General features: G+C 50.9%; 1 protein-coding gene and 1 non-coding gene across 8 annotated transcripts in view; both read left to right on the top strand.

Moving 5' to 3' along the window:
* ATG16L1 (autophagy related 16 like 1) overlaps positions 1–22,383 on the top strand; it is a 77,530-nt gene that overhangs the window by 26,421 nt on the left and 28,726 nt on the right. For 4 of the 7 annotated variants that reach the window (XM_047870381.1, XM_047870379.1, XM_047870380.1 and 1 more), the window contains exons 1-2: positions 7,544–7,631; positions 21,975–22,104. In XM_047870381.1, the coding sequence (XP_047726337.1) occupies positions 22,030–22,104 (75 nt within the window). In that variant the 5' untranslated portion in view covers positions 7,544–7,631; positions 21,975–22,029. Of the gene's footprint in view, positions 1–4,349; positions 4,471–4,741; positions 4,848–6,837; positions 6,988–7,131; positions 7,180–7,529; positions 7,632–8,408; positions 9,952–21,974; positions 22,105–22,383 lie in introns of those variants that run through there. The other 3 variants (XM_047870376.1, XM_047870375.1, XM_047870377.1) reach the window with 2 other exon arrangements.
* LOC125174288 (small Cajal body-specific RNA 6) lies at positions 3,625–3,849 on the top strand. Its single transcript, XR_007155400.1, has one exon. It is a non-coding gene; the product is annotated as a small Cajal body-specific RNA 6 (non-coding RNA).

Here is a 22,383-nt window from a genome sequence, read left to right as displayed (position 1 = left end):
AGCCACCCAGGAGCCCCTGTCTCGCTTTTGTTCTAATGAAAAACAAGTAGCTTAATTTGGAGACGTTCCGTTTTTCTTCTTAAGCTTGAAGCAGTTTTCACATGAGCTCATGAAAGGCTGTTGACAGGTAAGGTGGAGGATGCACTTTTTATGAAGAAAAAGGCTTGATTCAAGCTTTCGTATGTCAGCCCCCATGAAAAGTAGGACATGATGTTATAACCTCAAGATAAATCGCAGAGAGGTGGGGAGCTGCTGCAGAATGGTCCATTGGGTAGGTGCTGGTCGTCTGATTTGAAGACGCAGCCACGCGGCGGGAAGAATCTTCAGAAATGCACGGTTATCGTATCATGCAGGCTGTCCGTTTTCTTTAAGGAGCTGTATGGAAAATCCCTAGTACTAGATGGTAGTCGGGACCTCCCGGGTGAGAATTCGTCATTCTCAGTTGAAAGAAGACCCAAGGCTGCATGTGCAAAGTGTGGGATGTGAAGGTGACAGAGATGATGTTCCCTTGTGAAAGCCGGAGAGCTTTCAGGCATGTTCTCGACTGAATGGAAGAACAGGGAGGTGGGCAGCTGGGCGCCCGTGGACGGGGCTGGACTCTGCTCAAGCAGTGCTCGCTGCCGTTCAGGCGTTTGAACAAGCTTTTAGTTCAGGCCCTATAGTTCTGCCCCCTCAACGCGGCCTAGCCTGTTCTCGTGGCAGCATTGTAATCCACATACCGTGTGCTCTACTCTGTTCCCTGTCGATCACTTACTGGACATTTGGGACAGGGTTGAATACCTCTGGAGTCCTTAATTTGCCTAAAGGAAAAGGGATCTCTTCTGGAGTGGCTCTTACGTGTTAGGCCCAGCACTGAGATATGTTATATACATTACTGCTTTTTAACTGCCAGGGGCACAAGGTGAGGTGAGTAGGTATGTGAGGAAACTGAGGCTCAGGCCCACAAAATTGCCTAAGGTCACACAGTTAACAGATGAGAAGATGCGAGTTGGAACTGAAGCCTGTACTCTTCTCTGTGTTTGATTGACCTGGATTATTCTAGTACCTCTGGAGACTGAGGTATAGCAAAACTGTCTAAGAGTGAAGAGGGACATACAGTCTTCCTTACATTGTAGGCCCTTGAGGAGAAAAGCAAACAGTTGAGTTGTCAGCCAGTTGCGTAGGATGATATTTTTCATTGGTGGAAGAGTTCTGCTCAGGTGGGCGGAAATAAGAAAGGGACTTGGAGGCAGGAGCTAGACCTGGAAGACAGAGGTCACGATGTTGGCACACTCTTTTCAAGTGAGCTAGCTTACAGAGGTGGGCTGGGTTCCACTGGAGAGATGCTCACGGTGCTGGGGCACCAAGCCTAAGCTGGGGTTGCTGACAGGTTGGGGAGCTGGTGCCAGGATGGTTAGCCTCCTTCGCTGAGCTAGCTGGCTTTGAGGGCCTCTGGTCAGCTCTCGGTAAATGTGTGGTGACGATCGGGAGGCCTTTTTAAAGATTGTCTGTGCCCAGCAAAACCACATGAAACTCTTAACCACGCTCCAGGAAATAACGGGCTCCCTGTTGTAGGAGGTTCTGGCTTCTACATAGATAGACCCTAGTTAACAGAAGATATCGGAAGACATGAATGGAGGGAGCCCCACGTTCCGAAATTCAGGATCCAGGCCTTGGTCGGTCGGTATCTCCTTAGCTTTTATGATAAGGGAATGGTGTTTAGGAGAGACCAGAATGCAGGGAGCAATCGGTTGAGTGTTTACTGTAAAATCCTTGTAGCAAGGGTATCCTAGAAACAGCCTGGTATTGAAAGGAGTCCATGACAGAGGACTCCCTTCAATCAAGCAGATGTTTTAGACCCCCTTAAAAATCCGGAAGGTCAGTGCAAAACTCCAATGTGACTTGAGCAAATGGATTTGAAGAACCCACCTGTTCGCTTCCCTAATGTTGACGTGGGAAAGTAACCGCAGTGACAGGACTGGCTTTGTTTCAGGACCTCCCTCCTCAAGGTGTGCATTTTTCTGGGGTCCGGTGCCGGCTTGACTGCGAGTCCGCCCTGAAGCACAGAGGCGCCTGGCAGAGCCCTTGCTCTGAGGGAGGCTCAGGCTGCTGTGACATCTGAACCCACTGCCCCATCTCTTAGGAGTCCCTGTTGAGAAGAGGATGATAAAAGCTAAAAGTGTTAAAATTAATGAAAAGAAACATCAAAAACACCGAAAGGATAAACATTTTATGTAAAACTGATCCATTTAAGAGAAGGACGTTTTAAATTATGCAAAAGAGCAAATGCTGTAGGAAGCTACGTTCCGTACCCCAGAGAGCATGGAGATGTGGCCTGTCAGCTGGATTTCCTCCAGGAACGAGGCTTGCAGCGGGCCAGACTTGGCCAACCTACGTACGAAGAGCCAGGAAGTAACAGTATCCCTTTTCTTTCTTCGAGGAGTCCATGAGTTTTATTCCGGGAAATTAGGGGAAAGCTGTGTGCGCGTAGCCATTCGTCGCAGCATCGTTTGCGATGACCTCGTGACTTCTAAAGTGATTCTAACCGTCCCGTGTAACCGTGAGCACTCTTCGGGGGTGCGGAAGGGATGAGCGCCAGGGCCCCCGGCCGTGGGGCCTTGTGCTCAGGTCACCTTGTTTGGTCCTTACCCGGACAGCGTGAGGAAGAGGGTGGTCTTCCGGCTGTTCCGGCCCCCGGGTGTTCAAAGCCAAAGCGTTGTGACCCCAAAGCCCGTGCACCTTCAGCTGTCATGTGAGAAACTGCTTGCACTATAATGTGAAAAGAGCAGTGGGTAAACTTCTAGGAGTACTTTGGCATGAAATAGAAGAAAGTATTACGAACGTGGAGTTCACAAAAATGGGTGCGCTCGCACAGCCCATTCGTGAGCAGGGTCTCTCCAGTGTTGGTGAGCTGTGATTTTACTTCTGTAGTAAGAAGGAAATCAGTGAATGTGCCCTAAACTTTGGGTACTTTGTTGAAATAGTTCTTTGCTAAGAACTTAATTTCCGTAGCGTGAGGAGGACCTTCCCGAGTGTTTTGTCTCCCCACGATTCGTACAGACGGGATGGTGTGTGCCGAGTGGCGCCGTCGCTCCTGAACCGTAGTGAATGGAAGCCTCGTTGCTGGAGTTGTCTTGATCTTACGAGCAGGATCCGTGGGAGGTTTTTACACAGCCGCAGCCACAGCACAGCTGCCCCCTGGCTGGCAGCAGTCGTACGATGCCGTGGCAGCCTCAGAGTGGGAGAGAGGAGTCTTGGAATCCGTGCCAGCTTCTCCCTTCCTGAGGGAGGAAGACGCGCAGGCCTGCGTCTTCTGTTCCTGGGCTGAAGTGGCGCCGCTCCGCTGAGCAGGGTGGGAAGATTGGTTTGAAAAATTCCAGCACTAAACGTGTAACACAAAACTGAGATCTCCTCCTTGGGAGTTGGGGTTGAAACCCAGTAAAGTTAGTTACCAGTTGTAGTAAGCATATTAAAGCTTTTCTTTTCTTTTCTTTTCTTTTCTTTTCTTTTCTTTTCTTTTCTTTTCTTTTCTTTTCTTTTTTCTTCTTTATTAGTTAGATGGTTAGAAAAAAAAAAAAAACCAATGAATACCAGTGAGCCTTTGACAGTTTGCACACATAAGCATGTTGGCCCACACTGAAAAGAGGTCACCAATGAGTCGTGAACAGTCAGACTCCCCGGCTCCCCTCCCCTAACCCTTGGCCTCCCGTGGGGCTCCGATAGTGCTGTGATGGGCAGGGGGGCTGCTGGCCCTAGGTGAGGCCTCAGTTCTGGGCTCCGTGGCCGGCACCCGACAGCCAGCCACAAAGGGGTTTGATTGTCGGGAGTGCTGGTGTCTGTGGTTCCCAGCTGACTTTTCAAGCTGAGACCTCTGATTGAAAAAAACCCCCAGGGGTTTTAATTGTTTATTTAAAGAGTCCTGATGTTTCCTTTTGTAAATTATGCCTGCAGGGGTCTGGACTTTCGGAGGCACTGGGTAAAACCCAGGCTTTTAGAATTTTGTAATTTGATATAAGCCAGCTTTACAGAAAAGCTACGAGAGTACTGCGGACTCGTGGCATCTGTCCCAGGGCTTATGTCAAAAAGGTACTCCAGCTGCCTGTCCCATTGTTTTGAAGATGGAGGCGTGTGACGTTTGTGCTGCTTTTGTTTTGTCTTGGAATGTGCTGGGAGATTTCTCCTCTTCCTCTGGATACCTCACCCCTGGGCAGCACCGAAAGACAGACTTTCTGGATGTTTTGCTGCACTCCATGGCGTATCCTTTGGTCTGAGTCTTCCTGACCAGATCTCTGGGTGTGTTGAGAAGCTGGCTCTCCCAACGTGGTGTGTGTGTCCCCCAAGGCTCACCCCTGCTGTGTTCTCTCCCCTAGCACACGCTCACAGGACACAGCGGCAAAGTGCTGTCTGCCAAGTTCCTGCTGGACAACGCGCGCATTGTTTCCGGAAGTCATGACCGGACCCTCAAGCTCTGGGATCTCCGCAGCAAAGTCTGTGAGGAAATCAGTCTCTCTGAATATATGTACGATTAGACGTTAACCGCGAGGTGTTTGTTTCCACCTGAAAGCCTGCGTTTAGTGTGATACAGTTTGAATTGCAAGTCCGGTTTCATACTCAGAGTGGCGTTGAGGTAGTGACAGCTTTTCACGTTTGAGATTTTGTTTAAATGAGGAGCTCTGGCTAGCTGGGGCGAGAGGGCAGCGCTGCTATGCGCACGGCCACCGAGGGGCCGCTGCCTGATCACTAACGTATGGTTTTCCTACAGGCATAAAGACCGTGTTTGCAGGATCCAGCTGCAACGATATCGTCTGCACAGAGCAGTGTGTGATGAGTGGACACTTCGACAAGAAAATTCGTTTCTGGGACATCCGGTATAAAACCCGAGAGCTCGGTGGAGGCGGCTGAGGGGAGGGTCTGTCTGTGGTGGAACTCTGGTGATGTTTTGTTTCTGGGTTGTGTTTTTTAAAGTCCCTGGAAGTGGCAGAAATGAGCTCCGAGTGCACACTTACGTAATAGTTCCATAATTCTTTACCATGAGGCAGACCGTTGCGTTCAGCGGTCGCTTACGAGCGTGCCCTGTGCACTCACTGGGCCCTTTACCAAGTGCCGCGTAAGCGAAGACGGACAGCTCGGTGGTTTAAAGCTGACACGCAAGCCTGCAGTGTTCTGAAGTAGAGCTGGGCACCTCTGTCCAAGGATGTGAGAAAACACCGGTCAGGATGAGTCTGGAGCAGTGAGCAGGCGTCACATGGCAGAAAAGCTCACTGACAGACTCTCCAGACAGGACAGCGGGACGGCCTGGTGTGGCTGAGACGGCAGATCGGGCTGTGGGCAGACAGGACCAGCAGGTGGTGGGTTGGGAGCAGATCAGTGTTTGTAAATGACTTGACCCTCTGAGCCATCGGGTGTTTAAGGGAGGACTGCTCCTCATGCGCACGAGTGAGCAGACGGTGCTAGTGCTGTCTGGACGGTGTCCTGGGAACGGGGACCTCCTCCAGCAGCGTGGGAGGCAGGCGGGGGAGTGGATTTGAGGGAGAATCTGCATTTGGGGGGTGAGGAAGGGGAGAGTTGAAGCCACGTGGGGAACAATCGACAGATTCTACGTTCAGATAAGGACGTGACGTTTGTGCTTTCCAAGGGACATTTGGGTAAACCGAAGCAGAATTTTTGGGAAACGAGTCCTCGCGGGAGGACTCCAAAGACGTGAGGACAGAGTTACTCAGCGGTGGCCCGTGAAACAGGAGACCGCGTTTTAGGGAGCCACCGAGGCAGGGTGGTCACCGATGGGGAGGGAGCCGGAGGGTCCTGTTGTTGGGCCACGGGTGGGGGAGCAGAGGAGTCTGAGGGCGAGGGGAGTCCGGTGGGACGAGGCCGGTAGGTCAGGAGGGAGGTCGCTACTGGTCCCAGTGAATGCAGGACAGTTGTGGAGGGGTGGGGGGGGGGACGAGGAGCCTGTGCTTCTAGATGATGCTTAGGAAGGCCTGGTGTGAAGCTTGCACCTCCTGGGCAGCCCTTCCAAGTTGTATTCATACCCCCTGGTTAGCCTCTTTGAACCTGAAACATGGCGTGTTAGTGTCGAACTGGGTATCGGGAATCTCCTGGTCCACCCGTTGATTGGACAGGTGAAGACAGACCCTGAGGTGCAGGGAAGGGCATCGGCTTGCCTCCAGCCACATGTTTAGTGACGATGAGATCAACACTGTTACTTAGCGTGGGTTTGGGGTAGGACATCATTTCATTGAAAGCCTACGCCAAAGTGACTGCAGAAGGGTCCACACCTCCTTTGGCTGTATCACCCGACGGGGCCTTGTAGGATTGCCGTTCACAGCCCTGGCCGGGGACTCCGCCCTGGAGTCCAGCTCCACACCTGGAATCACGCAGCCGGACTTGGGGGTCCCGGAGGCGAACTTTGTAAGGCAGGGAGCCCGGGAGAGGCCACACATGCATCCACTCACAGTACAGCATCCCGGACCCACCAGAGCAAGTTTCTGAGCCCTTGGGTTCGGCAAAGTGTTATCCCTGAAAGAGCCTTAAATACACGATAGCCCTGTTCGGTTTGTGCCGGTCCGGAGCTCTGATTGGCACTCACATCATCCCCCAAATGAGCAAGGAAACGAGTTCTTCCCAGATTCAGAGTTCTGGTACTTGAAATATTACTGTAGAATTTACTAACAGAAAAAATAACAAAGGCAGCCACTGAGGCGACTTCTATAAGGTTGGAACACATTCGCTGTACTCTTACCGTGGTCCAGTCGAATTCTCTTCTCCCCACTTCTCCGTGGAGCACAGCATCCTGGTGAAAATGGGCAAGTTCTGACACTTCTGTGTCCCGTTTTCTCAGACTTCCCTTCCCTTTTGTAGATCGGAGAGCATCGTCCGGGAGATGGAGCTGCTGGGCAAGGTCACTGCCCTGGACTTAAACCCGGAGAGAACCGAACTCCTCAGCTGCTCTCGCGATGATCTTCTAAAAATCATCGATCTTCGAGTAAACGCCGTCAGACAGACGTTTAGGTAACTGGACCCGTTGGTTTCGGTTGCATTTGAATCTTGCCAGTTTCCTGGGGGGGGGGTCACGTGAACACCAGAGGCCCTGGCCCTGCTCATAAGTCCCGAGTGCGGTGAGCTCTTGGGGTAACAGTGCTTTGTTGGTTGCAGCGCCCCTGGGTTCAAGTGCGGCTCTGATTGGACCAGAGTTGTGTTCAGGTGAGTGGTGGCGCTCCTCCCGCCTCGACCCTCGTCCCACCCCCCCACCCAGTGCATCCCCAGGGGGCCTTTGCACACCCTCTCACCCTGAGGGAGTGTCCAAGAGTGACCTGTATGTAAGCTCATCACTAGGGGTCATTATCACCATCTCCTTCCTTTCTGGTGTCCTAAGAACTGTTTGAAGGCTTCCGGGGAGGGTGGGCGACTCCCCGGGACAGCGCCGGGCAGGCTCTCTGGAGAAGGGCAGCCCCTTTGCCTAGCTCTGGCTCTGCCTGTGTGGCGCTTCTCCCGCAGGACGCTGAATCGGGGGTGGGCGGTTGACACCTTATCTGGTCTTCCGTGTTCTCCAGCCCTGACGGTGGTTACGTGGCAGCGGGCTCGGCTGAGGGCTCCCTCTACGTCTGGAGCGTGCTCTCGGGGAAAGTGGAGAAGGTCCTTTCAAAGCAGCATGGGTAAGGTGAACCCTCTTAACCCTCTGCGGTCGTAAGCAGGTCCTGTGACTTCATCCCAGGGGTCCTTTCCTCTTCGGGCACGGACCTGAGTCAGCCCTGTGAGGGCAGCGTGCGCTCGCTTGCTCTGCCGTGAGCTGGGTCGGTGGAGAGAAGCTGGGGCCATTTGTGCAGTACAGCGGAGGGCGGCGTTCTGCTTATTGGTGTCACGGGCTGTTTCAGTTAGAGCCATTCGAGTAGTGGCTGCCGGAGAGAGGTTGGGGCGACAGTCTGCCTTCCTCATTAACTGGCCCCTCCTCTCTGCCTCTCCTCCCTTCTCAGCCCCTTTGCACAGGAAACTGACTGCTTGTAAACACTGATTTTCGCGTGCTATTTTTCAGTCTTCCCCCGGCCTCCTTTATGTCTTAGCTTTGTTCTCCACCCAAGCTCGCTGCTAGTGAGACACCGGGCTTTCCTCCGTCACCACCTCTCTCCGCCCCCAAGAGCAGTGGCCACTGCCTGCCCCTCAGCCCCCTGAGGCTCTCGTCTGAGGGTACGAGCTGCCCCCTTGGGGTAGTAGCCTTGATAAGGCCTGGCTCCTTTCATTCCTAAACCGCTTCCGAAAATACAACGCAGGGTTCCTTCGGGTTTTTTGGCACGTTAGTAAGGGCCTGCCTGTGAGTGGGAGCAATACTGCCAAGTAAACCAGGCCCTGGAACAGGCCTTGCTCCCTGAACGTGAAGGGGACCTAGTGTTCAGTTCACCGAGATCTCACACATGTTCCGACCTCTCCCTTTGAAGCTCGTCCATCAATGCAGTGGCGTGGTCCCCCTCCGGCTCCCACGTGGTCAGTGTGGACAAAGGAAGCAAAGCTGTGCTGTGGTCAGAATATTGACGGCACCTCCTCGAGAGAGAGCAGAGCCGAAGCCGGAGACGCACGCAGGCTCCCGCAGCTCTGTCCTGGCGGGGGGTGTGTTGGGTGTAGCTTTGACCGCCAATGGAGAGCCCGAGCCACGTGGCGCAGTGGCTTCCTTTGCACGGGATTTCCGAGGATTTGGGCTGAGGTCTCTACGGCCTGAAGGAATAACAGTGCGAGAACCTGACCCTGTAGTCACTTAGCAGAGGTGCGGGTTCTTGCCCTGATTCGGTGGGAAACACTACTGGCTCTGATCTTCCATACCTCAGTGGGGAGAGCGGGGACACCTACCGGTTTCCTCGCAGGCCGGCAGTGCCGGGAACACCCCACACGCCTGGGGTCGGTTCTCCCTCCAGGCTTTCTCCCGACCTTCTACGGTTGGTTCTGGCCGAATGCATGTCCTGTCACCCTGGGGTCATTTTCCTGGTGAACTCGCTTTAATCATTGGATTAACAGAAACCCAAACAGGATTACCCCTGTCCTCGGCTGCGGGGGCTGCCCTGATTTCTGAGGAGACAGGACTGTGGTCCCTCCCCGTTGGTCTGTGTCATTATTACGAGGCTCTCACTCTGATCTCATCTGATTACTGTTGGAATTTCCTTAGCTCTCCCAAACTGTTCTTAGAAAGCCTCTGTTCGTCAAAGCTTCGAGCGTCCTTTCTCCCCAACAGTGCTATATACTAATTTCTCAGTCAAGAGAGAAATCCCAACTTGGTTAAAAAATACTTTTTGGAGGCGGGAGAGGAAGGGTGCAAACCTTCTTCCAGGAAAGTGTGCTGCAGGGGCAGAGTATATTCCTGTGTCCGTCTGTAGACTCCCAGAAAGTGGGTGCACGCCACCTTCCAGGGGTGCCTCGCTTCTACCCGCGGGTGACGAGGGATTGGAGGCCTCGAATGTATTCGCCTGGAGTTGGTAGTTCCAGGTCACTGCCCTTTTGCCAAGCCTACGTGCAATAGTCCCTCGGTGCTTTAGTGCGAGAAGCCCATTCCAAGAAGCATGGGAATGTCATCTTTAGGTTTCAGGAGTTATGAGCAAGGCCGGGGGCAACTGGCCTGTGGCTTTCTTTTTTGTTTGTTTGTTTGTTTGTTTTACACATTTATCCTTACCATTTTACCTGTGTATATCATTTTAGTTTTTGAGTGACTGAAACACCAATACTTTTATCACCTTTTAATTTGCACTTTATATTTTTCCTTCTGCACTTGTTCTCTGGACAGCTGTGGGTGACGAGAGCTGGAGCTGGGTGAGGAGGGGGGCCGCCGCCGTCCTCCCTCTTTCCCTGGCCCTCCTTCCCCCATTTCAGCTTGCTCCAAGAGCTCAAGGGGAGGTGGAATTCATAGGCCAGGGCGCAGCTGTTATTTATTTAATTATGTTGCCCAACAGAACTTGATTGTAAATAAAAAAAGAAATCTGTTCTATACTTTTCAAACTCTGTGTCTCTTGGTGGTTATTTTATTCTCTTCTGTCCTTAAGAGGAAAAGCTGTTTCTTTTATCTCTTTTCCTGGTGTTTGTTCATTTGTAAATAACAGCTAGTATTCTTCTGGAATCTCTCCTTGTCATTCAGCATTTAAGCCCAAATTGCCACTGCCTGAAAACCAGCATTCCGGTTTCACGTCACATGTGAGTCTTAACCCGACAAAAGGTCTCCTCCATCTGGGCATCTGTCCTTCCGAGAGCCCAGCGCGCCGACGAAACTCCTGCCGTCAGCTCAGTGCTGTGGCAGATGTGAGCCTCCAAGTTCCTCACCGGAGACCTTGCCTGTAGGATTGGCGATGAGCTATACCTGTCTCCTGTTGGTCTCTGGCCTCTTCTTTGCTGAAGGGGCATGAGTTACCTCACAGAGGAGTGATTTGTTCGTGGGCACTCTGGTCTCTAGCAAGCAGCCTAGTGCTAGGACGAGTCCTGACGTTCCGGAACCCTCCCTGAGAGACCGCTGTCCGGTCCGCTTACCGCTGCATTTACTGAGGGGCCTGCCAAAGTCCATTTAGCCCAGCAGCTGGGCTTGGGATTCCATCACGATCTGAAGTCTCAGAGGCAGCCGGCAGTCTCCAAAGAGCTGAGAGAGCCCTTTGTAGCTCTTTGTACTCACTTTTTTAAAAAAAAAAATTTTTTTTTCAACGTTTATTTATTTGTGGGACAAAGAGAGACAGAGCATGAACGGGGGAGGGGCAGAGAGAGAGGGAGACACAGAATCGGAAACAGGCTCCAGGCTCTGAGCCATCAGCCCAGAGCCCGACGCGGGGCTCGAACTCACAGACTGCGAGATCGTGACCTGGCTGAAGTTGGACGCTTAACCAACTGCGCCACCCAGGTGCCCCTGTACTCACTTTCAAGGAGGTGAGTCGTTCTCAGAAGAGGCCTCAAGTAAGCATTGCAGTAGCCTCCGGTTATCCTGTTTTCTTTGAACTTGCAGGGAAGCTTGGCTGCTCTCTACTTTGAACAGAGATGCTTCAGTTTGAGGTCCGTCCACACTGTGAAGCTCTCTTCGGGTCCCTTGACTGCCAGGGCTGAGCTGTTCAGTGTGCAGGCGCCCACTGCAGTGGAATAGGATTTGCACCCAGTTCACAGTCCTGATGCTCCCATCTGTCAGATCTGGGGCCCTGCCCCACTGCTGCGGCTTCTGCTGGCAGGGGTGTGGGGTGGGCGCAGTTTTCCCGTTTCCCAGGTGAGTCTGGGTGGTCGGAGCTGGTACGCTCCTGTGGAAGCGGTGTCGGCTTTGACCTGGACATTAACATATCTCAGAAGTTGATTGTTTTGACATATTTTTTAGATGAACTTCTGTTCCGTAGGTCGTTTCCCCAAATAGTGTGATAAATCAAGCTCGGTGCCTTACTCGTAAAGCACATACTATGTACACGCTAGTCTTTGTCCTAGAAATCTTGCAAAGCCCCTCTGCGTCTTTCACCTTTCACGTCGTGGCTCACAGATTTTGTATGGATGCCGGCGTGAGTGGGCGAAGCTGCTCTCAGCTGGGAGGGGCCTGCCTGCCCCCAGGGGTGAGCAGCTTGGGAAGTTCCACATTGCTGAGTGTACCAGGGTCTTCACATGCGTACGTAGCACGACCCGTGCTCTTAGAGAACTGGACGTTTTGAAAGGTGCACTTGAAACTCCTCACCCTTGTGGGCACCGGGAGAGAGAGCAGCCATGATGAAACGCCCCACACACGAAACCACAAACGTTTCTGGATTTCTGCGAGATCTTGGGTGGTCATCAGGAGCCTGTGGCTCTCAGATTCTGTGATCTCCCAACCGCATCCCGTGTCCCAAGTCGGGGCGTTTCACAGCTTGGCAAGAAGCTGTTCTAGGGTCCTGACCCCTAGTGGGCGCCATTGCCTGCAACCTGCCTGCTCCTCCAGGCCCGCGGGCTCGGCCCCAGGCTGGCCGAGTTGATGCCTTTACTCCACTACGTCTTTCCTCTTGTGCCCTACTGTAATTCCCACTCGCTAGAAATCCCAAATTTGCAAGCCAATAATAAACTTTGGAAATCTTGAGTTAAGTGAAATGTACCCATTTGTTAGAAAATGGAGGGAAATTGGTGCGATCCGGTAAGATTGGTCTCTGATCAAAAAAATTATTCTTAACCTGCTTTATCTCGGCAAAATTTGATTTTCGTACCTCAGGAAGCTCTGGCTTTCATAGCACAGCCCTACTGGTTTCTGTCTGTGCCTCCCAACCCCTCCCTGTCTTCCTTCCAGATACTTTTTCCATACTGTTTGTGCTCTAGCTGGGCTGTGCTCCTCGAACACTCCCCGTCTCTCTCTATTCTGCCCAGGGCTATGCGGCCCTCATCTAGCCCTGACTGGCACAGGGCACAGTGAAGACACCCACATCCGGGTGGATCCAGAACCTGATGAGGCTAGAAGAAGTCCCGGTGCCCCTCCCCTTGCCTGTCCCCCCCCCCCCCCCCCCCACAGCTTTGCCGGAATATTTGACAGCAAACTTAAAGCATGTCATTTTCCCCATAAATCAGCATGCATCATCCCAAGCTAACCAGGACACTGTGCCATAAGTTACACCTCGTAGAATTAACGGGAACTCCATGTCCCTGACTATCCAATCTATATTTGAATTTTCCTGATTGTTTCAACAATGGGTTTCTTATGATTGGCTTGTTTGGATCAGGATCCAGTTAGCTTTCACTGCATAACAAACTACTTTAAAAAGTAATGGCCTGAAGCGACCATTATTTCTTCCGATTCTGTGAGAGGGCTGGGCTGGCCCAGTTGAGGATGAATAGTAGAGGGTGGCCTCACGTCTAGCGGGCAGCTAGGAAAACACGGATGACGCACCAAGCATGCATGCGTCAGTGTGCAAGCACTTGTCACTCTGCCTGGGTCGCCTTTGTCACATCCCATTGGCCAGAGCAGATGGCACAGGCATCTGCCTGAGTGTGGGGTGCCGCATGGGGACAGGAAAGGGAATTAATTGTCCACAGTAAGGCCACATTCTGTTCTCCTCTTCGGTCTTTTTTATTCTAGAACAGTATCTGTTGCAGACTTCTTTCTATGCCGCATGCTGGATTTGGTTGACTTTGCTCATAGAGGCAGTACGTGTGTCCCACGTGGGAACAAGCAAGCAGCCCTGCATGTCGCTGTGTCCCAGGCTTCTGTGGATTTGCTCTGGCCCTAGATGTGGAGAGGAGAGCAGGTGAATTTGGGCTCTGGGCTTCCTTCTCCCAGAGAAACAGACCTAGGAAACCACAGTTATGCTTGTAAGTCAGGCCAGGCAGCACGCAGGCTGGACACAGTCTGGTTTCTGGTCGGGAATCAGAAGTGTGTTGATCCCTAGAGGACATGCCCAGATGGTTCCAAGAGCCTGTGAGTAAAGTCTCAGGAGCAGCCGTATCCTGGACCCCCAGGCAGTGCTTGGCACAGTGGGCACTTGGTCACGTTTTTATTTAGTAGGATTGAGTCAGCAAAAAGCAAACCAGACAGCCCCCAAAGGGGGGCCAAAGGGACAAGAGAGGAGGAGGGATGGAGAGTAGTTAAAATCTAGGAATAGACCACAGAGGAAGTGGAAGTGTTGTGTAGAAGCTGTTGTGTGCACGTAGGTGTAGGTTTGGGGTCACAGTGCAAAATGTGTACTGTTTTTAGATGTATTGAAATTCACATAAAATGAGCCATTTTAAAACAGATTCACACTGGACAACCACCACCCCTATCTAATTCCAACCAAAAAAGGGGGCATTTTTGAAACCAGGTTTGTGTCCTTTTTTCCAAACTCTTTTGATCTAGAGCAGTTTATCTACCTGAATAAAAGCGTGCGCCCTTGTCTTAGCTCAGGTTGCTTTAAGGAAACACCACAGACCAGCTCAGACAGCTCAGGCAACAGGTACTCCTTTCTCCCACTTCTGGAGGCGGGAAGTCTGAGGTCAAGGCACCGACAAGGTGGGTTCCGTCCTGCAGCCTTAGCTTGCAGGTCACTGACGTGCACCGCGTGCTCGCCTGACTTCCTGCTGCACTTGCAGAGTGGAGAGTGGGTGTCTCTTACAAGAATGCTAATCCTATCAGATCAGGGCCCCACCCTCATGGCCTCATCCAACCCTGATCACCTCCCAGCGCCCCATCACACAGGGTGGGGGGGTGGACACAAACTCAATCCATAACAGTACTCCCCTCGGAAAGGCATCTTCCTCCGTGCAATCCGCGTCACAAGGAAGCTGCTCAGTTTGTGGTCGGCTCCAAAATCTTGTGTTGAGGCAGCTTCATGACCCCTGAAGGACCCTCTGGTATTGGGACCCATGTGGCGTGGTCAGGGTGAAGAAGCCCCCGAGGCACATGTCATTGGCCTCTCGTGGGAGAGGACAAAGGGAAGTGTTGGCCAGGATCCCCCTGCCTCCACTCTGCACGGGAGTCTCCTTCTATAGGACTCACCTGCACATTCGATGCATCTCCTCAACTCTGCAAGTCAGGAGTCTGTAGGTGGCAGGCCGAGGCCCAGCTACCTCCCCAAGGTCGCAGTGGACCCATCCGTAGGCCACAGAGCCCAGGACTCCAGTCTGGGGCTGTTTGTACCACATGTCTCCTTTACATGGAAACCTGGAGCGCCAGGTACCATTCCCTACATGACGCCTCAGCACGGGCATTTGAAATCTGCGTAAGGGTGGGCCCCCGGCATGGTGAGAGGGTTTCAATGCCCATGAGGAATGACCATCTGTGTCCTGATCATGAAAGAGTCACACGTAGAAGATACTGGATTAACTTGCAGCAATGAAGAGAGGTGGAAGGGAAGCTGAGTCCTTCCTAACAATTTCCCCATGGGTCACACACAGTTTGAAAGAAAGATGGTAATGATTTCCCCATCCCTGGAAGCATTCAGCCACTTCTTATTGTGGATATAGAGTAGAACCAAGCTAGGGGTGGAGTGTGGCCTACATCCTTTTTTTTTTTTTTTAATTTATTTTGAGAGAGAGCAAGCAGGGGAGGGGCGGAGAGAGAGGGGGTGAGAGAATCCCAAGCAGGCTCCGCACTGTCAGCACAGAGGCTGATGCAAGGCTTGAACTGACGAACCACGAGATCATGACCTGAGCCAAAACCAAGAGTCAGACGTTCAACCGACTGAACCACCCAGGTGCCCCTGGACTACGTTCTTCTCCGAGGTGTCTGCCCAAACCCACAGGATTCCATTTATGGTTTCAGATGCTCTAAGCCAGCCTGACCTAGAACAGCTGTCTGTTCTTTAGGTCAGTTGACCAAGAGGTGCATGTTGGAATTAAGGTGGCTTTTAAAAGCTCTTGATTCCCTGGCAGTCTTCGTAAATCCAGTAGACCCCAGTCTTCTCGGGTCCTCTCTGCCTCGGTGAAACCAAGGCAATGAGGACACAAGGTTTTCATGTTGTAGTTGACGTTTAGCGGAGTATGCCAGTGTTCCTTGCACATGTGCCCTCGTAAAACCCTAACACGATAACCTAGCCCCAAAGCCCATAAGCTTCTTAAGCTGAACATCCCCAGCCTGGTGCTGCGTCTGGTACTGGGAGGGGAAGCCCAGGGCTTGTAGCTTCGTGGCACCGGACGCCGACTCCACAGAAGCTGGCATTGCTGTCGCCAGTGGTTCCCAGACGGCGAGCGTTCAAAGAGCAGTCAGTTTCCAAAATAACTAGAGAAAGGTTGACAACTTTTTCTTTGGGCCAAGTAAGGATGTTTTTTTTCTGAACTAACCATCTACTCTAATCTTTATTTTATAAGAGAGAGGACATTTTGTTCTTACGCTTAGCAGCTGCATTCTGAAACATTTATGAGTAAAGTGTCATGATGTCTGCAGTTTACTTTCAAAGGGTTCCAAAGGAACAAGCAATAGACAGGTGAAGCACACACAGGGAAGGGTTCGTTGTCAAAGCCCACCGTTGACTGTGTGGGTGTCGCTTGTATTATTCCAGCTTTTCCCTACATTCTAAACTTAATAGATTTCACAAAACGCAAAACTCACGGCAGATCAGTGGTTGCCGGGGACTGGGGAGGTTGGTGGAGAAGTTGATTGAAATAGGGGCCAGGGAACTTTTGGGGGTGATGGCAATGTTGTGTCTTGACCATAGTGGTAGTTAAGCTCCTCGAACGGCACACTTTAAAATGGGCAGATTTGGGGCAACTGGGTGGCTCAGTCGGTTAAGCGTCCAACTTTGGTTCAGGTCATGATCTTGTGGTTTGTGGGTTCGAGCCCTGCATTGGGCTCTGTGCTGACAGCTCAGAGCCTGGAGCCTGCTTCAGATTCTGTGTCTCTCTCTCTCTCTGCCCTTCCTCAGCTCGTGCTGTCTCTCTCTGTCTCTCAAAAATGAATAAACATTGAAAAAAATTTTTTTTAATGGGCAGATTTACTTGTGTGTAAAGAGTGCCTCAATAAAGAGAGAGAGAAAAAGGACATTTTAATATCCAAAAGCTGAGAACTTCATAACCTTAGGATAATTTACATTGAATGCATTTGGCTCTATGACAAAACTTACAACAGCGCCCTTCTTTTTCTCATTTTTCTGCCAAGCAGAGAAAAATTCATCACAGACCAGAGGCTGGGAACGACTACCAGAGACTCCATTTCCCAAAAAATGAGGTCTGGTATCCGGCCCACCCCCAGTTTTTCCCACCTGCCAGGCGTTGGCAGGTCAGCAACTGAAGTCTGCCGATCTGCACCCTCCCAGCAGCCTGGTGCTAAGAGAATGGGCGTCCCAAGAGCACCCACAGCTGCAGGCGGGTCCCAGGTGCTGCGGCCACTGCTCAGGGCAGCCCTTCTGATGCAGACGCTAAAAGAAGCACCCTGGTCATTTGCCTTTCTCTTATGTGCGTGGGTTTTTTTTTTTTTTTTTAATGTTTGTTTATTTTTGAGACAGAGCATGAACAGGGGAGGGGCAGAGAGAGAGAGGGAGACACAGAATCTGAAACAGGCTCCAGGCTCTGAGCTGTCAGCACAGAGCCTGACGCGGGTCTCGAACTCACAGACTGCGAGATCATGACCTGAGCCAAAGTCGGACGCTTAACCGACCAAGCCACCCAGGCGCCCCTATGTGCGTGTTTTTAAGGGGAAAAAAAAATCAGAGATTCTTTTAAATTTATGACAGTGTTATATTTTAACCATTCCGCTATGGGAGAAGTAAATGACTCTTGGAGAAAAAATTTTTAAAACAGGTGAAACCTAACATACCCACCACACAGAGACCACTGTTAGTTCCTTATACGTATCCTTTCAGAGTCTGCATATTAAACATGCATATGTGTGTATACACATATAGGTACAAGTTTGCATAGGTGCATAGGTGTGTGTTTGCAAGGTGTGATCATATTACGCATGCCATCCTATGATCTTCTTTGTGCAGTCACTAGCTCTCCCTTCTTATTCCAGATATTTCCGTCTTACCTGCCACCTAGACCATATCCAGATTTTCCCAGTAGACCCAAAATGTCCTGTAGATCCGGTTTTTCCGATTGGAGATATGCAGTCTGGGACCACACGTTGGATCTGGAGGTTGGGTCCCTTACGTTTTTTGATCTAGTACCTCCCTTTTCTGTGACATTGACTCATGAAAAGACATCAGCCACTTTTCCATTCATCTAGTCACTCTCTCGTGCCATCGAGCTCATTCCTCTCTTCCCTGCATTTCTATAAACTAGAAGTGATGTCTGAAGGCTTAATGGATTCCAGTTAACCCAAGGTGACATGTGACATCTGGTTGGCATCATTGCCAATTCTGAGATTGACCATGAACCATGCCTGGTCCCCCCAGTACTGTGAGGCTTGCACCTTGTGATAAGCCCAGGATCCAAATGCCATCACTTTGGTGCTATAGGAGCAGCCATTTCCCCATCACCTCTTCACCCGAGGCCTTTGACTCCAATGAATAATTGTCTGAGTCAATCATTTCATCAGTATTTGATAGTAACTTTCATTATCATTCAGCCACAGTAAGGCCAACAGATCAGGAGACAACGGCCACTGAAAAGATAATCTGTTACAGTTCCCAAAAGGAGGGGACAGTCCATGCCACGTGGGGCCACATGGGGAAGCACCAGATTCCGTCAGGGGGCAGAGGGATGGAGGGGAAAACATGGGCAAGAGTCTCTGTGGTTTCCCCAGGAAAGAGCTGATGAGGCAAGATATGTGGGTTGAAGATTGGGAGAGTTTGAATAACTTCTTCCGGCTCTTTAGTGATGGGCTCTCTCCAGTGTCTGAATCCTGGTCTGGGGATAATTAGGGCAGGGCAGTAGTAGCTCAGTGTGAGAGCCTGACCAGGGAGGAAAGGAGGCCTCCAAGGTGTGTGGGCTCTGAATTGGTTACTTTGCATGTGAAAGGCTGTCTCTAGGAAAGGGCTAGCAGTCTCCAGGGGCGGCAGAGCCCCAGATGTCAAGGCAACAGAAATAACGGAAAATATGGGGCACCTGGCTTGCTCAGAAGAACAGGTGACTCTTGATCGAGGGGTTGTGAGGGGTTGTGAGTTTGAGCTCCACAATGACTGTAGAGATTACATACATACATACATACATACATACTAAAATACAGAAAATCAAAAGGCATGGCTGGCTAATGGAATCAGAGTTTGTCAAATGATGTTTTTCTAATTCTGTCATTCCTTTTGCCAGCTACTGCTGGCATTCCTCTGGTTTAAAAAACAACAACAACACAAAAAAAAGCTTTCCCCCTTAGAAATTTAAAAAGTTTCTGCCAGCTATTACACTGTTGCAATCCAGAGACTCATCGATGTGCTGCTTCAAGGCTAGTGAGATCCCTCTTCTAAGTGCTGGAGATGGGATAGGTAGTCGGAAGTCTCTATCCCCCCTGGAGCATGCATTCCAGGAACGATGGGGCTGGGGACAGACAGGAAAACAAGGCACACAGCTTCTCCTGTACGTGAGACAGTGATAAGTGACAAGAAAAATAATGCAGAGAAGGCTGCAAGTTCTGGGCGAGCTGGTACGTTATAGGCTGTGGGGTGAATGGGGTGACATTGAAGTAAAGACCCAAAGGAAGCGGCTCTCTGTGAGAGGAGTGTTCCAGAACAGGAAACAGTTAAGCGCAAAGGCCCTGTGGCAGCTTTAAAGAAAAGTGAAGAGACCAATAGGCCGGAGAAGTGGGTGAGGTAGTGAGAAATAAGCCCATCGGCCCACTCAAAGGAGGGATGTGGAGACTCAGCACACAGGGAAGTGAAGTGAAGTGAAGTGAAGTAGTCTGATTGGGGCAAATGTTCATTCCCTCCTCCCTTTGTTCTTTGACGCATGTTCTTTGGCCTCTGGAAATAAGCGCTCAAAAGGGAGAGGGGAAGAAGAACCAAGAAGTGAAGTGTGTAAGGGTTTGGGACTCCATGGGGGGGGGGGGGTTGTACATACTTCCGATAGTTTATAAACCTGTTAACTAGACAGTGTAGCTTTTATTTGGTATTTCTGAAAATGAGTCATCTCCCTTACTTCTCACAAGAGGTAACAGGGGAGCAAATCTGGGAGGGCCTTGCAGGCATTGTCCAGACAGAGGGGGAGCCCCTGGAATGTTTCCATAGATGCTAACACCCCAAAGTGTTAGAACATGCTTTTTGCTTAGACTTGGCTTCATTCCCGGACACAAGGTCAAGTCCAGTAGGTAAATGTGTCTGCAGTGTCCCATGTGTTCATTCCCTGAGTGTTCTTGTGAGCAGCTGTCGTTCTAGGCACCGGGAACGCAGAGGTGAGGGAAACAACAGGATGGGTGCCTGCCCTTCTGGAGCCAAGAGTCAAGTGAGGGAAGAAAGATCATAAGATAACCACACAAGCATCAAATGCAGCTGTGCCTCCAACCCAGCCCCGGAAGTTGGGGAAGGCTCCCCAGACGATGGGACTCCTCACTTACAGCACGAAGGGTGAAACGAGTCAGCAAGTTGAAGACAGAAGAAGAGGATTGTTCTTTTTTTTTTTTAATTTTTTAACGTTTATTCATTTTTTGATAGAGACAGAGCAGAGCGTGAGTGGGGGAGGGGCAGAGAGAGAGGCAGACACAGAATCCAAAGCAGGTTCCAGGCTCTGAACTGACAGCACAGAGCCTGACGCGGGGCTCGAACCCACGGACTGTGAGATCACGACCTGAGCCGAAGTCGGACGCCCAACCGACTGAGCCACCCAGGCGCCCCGAGAAGAGGATTGTTCCAGGCAAAAAACAGTGGGGGTGGGGGGGGGTGGGGGGAAATGTGGCACAGGACAATGTGGAAAGCAGGTAGAGATTTCAAGATGGTGCCCATGTCCTGACAACAGTGGGAGATACTAAACGGAGGGGACAGGTCAGGGTTTGGGAGGCCCCTCTTCCACTGCAGACAAGGAGCCAGAGGCTGGGCATGGAGGTAGTCAGACGGCAGGAGACATTATGGTCCAAGGAAGCAGAGGGGGTGGTGTGGACTCAGGAGGAGGCTCTGGGGATAAGATGCGGACAGATTCCAGAGACAAGGGGGGGAGGTGGGGTGCAGGTGGGGGGAGGAACAGACAAGACTGGGGACAATAATCAGGAGGGCAAGGGGTGGAGGGGAGGCACCCATCTGGTCTGGCTTGAATAACACCAGGATTCATCTCGAGGTTGACATTTCTCCTTGACCTTTTTGTTTCTATCCCCACGCCCAAGGTTGCATTAGCCACCTGCTGAGTTTAATCAAGTTTGTTGAGCACTCGAAAATCCCCTGTCCCGGTGATACTGGGGGTGAAGGGCTAATCAGTCTATTTCCAGAACCCAAAGAGGGTTAGGATAAAAAGCAGCTTTTCCTGAGCTATCCTCCCCCGCACCACGCCTTCCCCACTGGCGCTCCCGCACCTGTGAGCCCCTCTGGACGGAGACTCGTGCCTTTGCCTAATGCTTAGAACTGCTGAAACCACCAATTCGCCCGTCTCAACCCTAATCCCTTCTCCACCCTGCTCCTTAAATGGGATTTGGCTTCTAGACACTGAGACCCGGGTGTGGGCACCCTCCCCAAGTTCCCTACAAATTCCCCACGCACATCAGCCAGGGACCTCGGTGGGGTCATCTGGTTACACAGAGCCAGGGCCGGCTGCTCACCCCAGAGGGACAGAGCCCTTCTCCTCGCCTCCCGGGCCCATCTGGCTGCACAAGGTACATGACCATCCCCAGCACAAGCCTTCTCGGAAACCTGGGGCAAGCACAGGGAAGAGCAAGGCTCAGGACGATGGGCATTTTCATGTGGTCAGTCTGTCCCAGGTTTGCCTTCTCCGTGTGGTTTCAGGGACTTTGCTTGCTAAAGAGGCTCAGTTCACTGAGTTCTGGACAGCTAAGATGGCTTTTCCACTGTGGGTAAAGCTGGGGAGCAATGAGAGAACAGGATAGGAAAACAGCTGAGTATGAGTTGCTGAGCAGAACTTCTGGGGACTTGGGGCACCTGGGTGTCTAAGTCAGTTGGGCGTCTGACTTCGGCTCAGGTCATGATCTCAGTTTGTGGGTTCGAGCCCCGCGTCGGGCTCTGTGCTGACAGCTCAGAACCTGGAGCCTACTTCGGATTCTGTGTCTCCTCCTCTCTCCGCCCCTCCCATGCTCATGCTTTGTCTATCAAAAAATGAATAAACGTTAAAAAAAAAATTAAAAAAAAAGAACTTCTGGGGACTTGACATAGTTTGAAAATAATATTTGTGAAGTGGTTATATAGTGGTCTTCAGGAACTTTCTCTATTCTAATTACCATAAGACATCGTGAGGATAGAATTTTAAATCCAACCTGGCTAAGTGTTATGATACCAAAGGCTAATCAGGAAGTAAAACCTTCTCATTGGAATCTAGCTGGGCTTCTGAGTGAGGTTTTCTAAGAAATGTTTGAGGCTTATCAAGAAAAATAGAACACGTTTTTAAAAAAGCACACCACTGTGTAATAGAAACTAGACAAAGACCTTATTTAATCAAACCGATATTCAAGCAGATCCAAAGAAATGTCTAATGGATCCACAGCATCTCACAAGTTGGTTTTATACCAAGAATGTCCTTGACTGTATATTGAGGATCATTTTACCTTTCCCCAGCCTCTAACACCTGACTTACATCCCTCGGTGGAAGAAGCTTCCAGGGACAGATAACATGGCGGCCATCGGGAAGACCGGCAAGGCTGCACCAAACCATGTTATCTTCAAGAAGATCTCCCGGGACAAATCGGTAAGTAGTACAGAAGTGAGCAACTTGATGCAGTTTTTTTAAAGGAGCTTTTTCAAGAATAGACATGGGGATAGGGATACCTGGCCAGCTTAGCAGAGCATGCGACTCTTGAACTTGTGGTTGTGAGTTCAAGCTTCACGTTGGGTGTAGAGATTACTCAAAAAAGAAAAAAGAAAAAAGAAAACAAAAAGAATAGACACAATCAACATCAAAACCCTGTGAGGTTGAGGAAGCTCTGTGTCTATTTTCTGTCTCTATGGGTGACAATGAGATACGAAT

This window comes from Prionailurus viverrinus, chromosome C1 (assembly GCF_022837055.1).
Source record: "Prionailurus viverrinus isolate Anna chromosome C1, UM_Priviv_1.0, whole genome shotgun sequence".
Classification (NCBI taxonomy): Eukaryota; Metazoa; Chordata; class Mammalia; order Carnivora; family Felidae; genus Prionailurus; species Prionailurus viverrinus.
The sequence above is the reverse complement of the archived record's forward strand: the minus strand, read 5'-3'. Positions and strand labels throughout refer to the sequence as shown.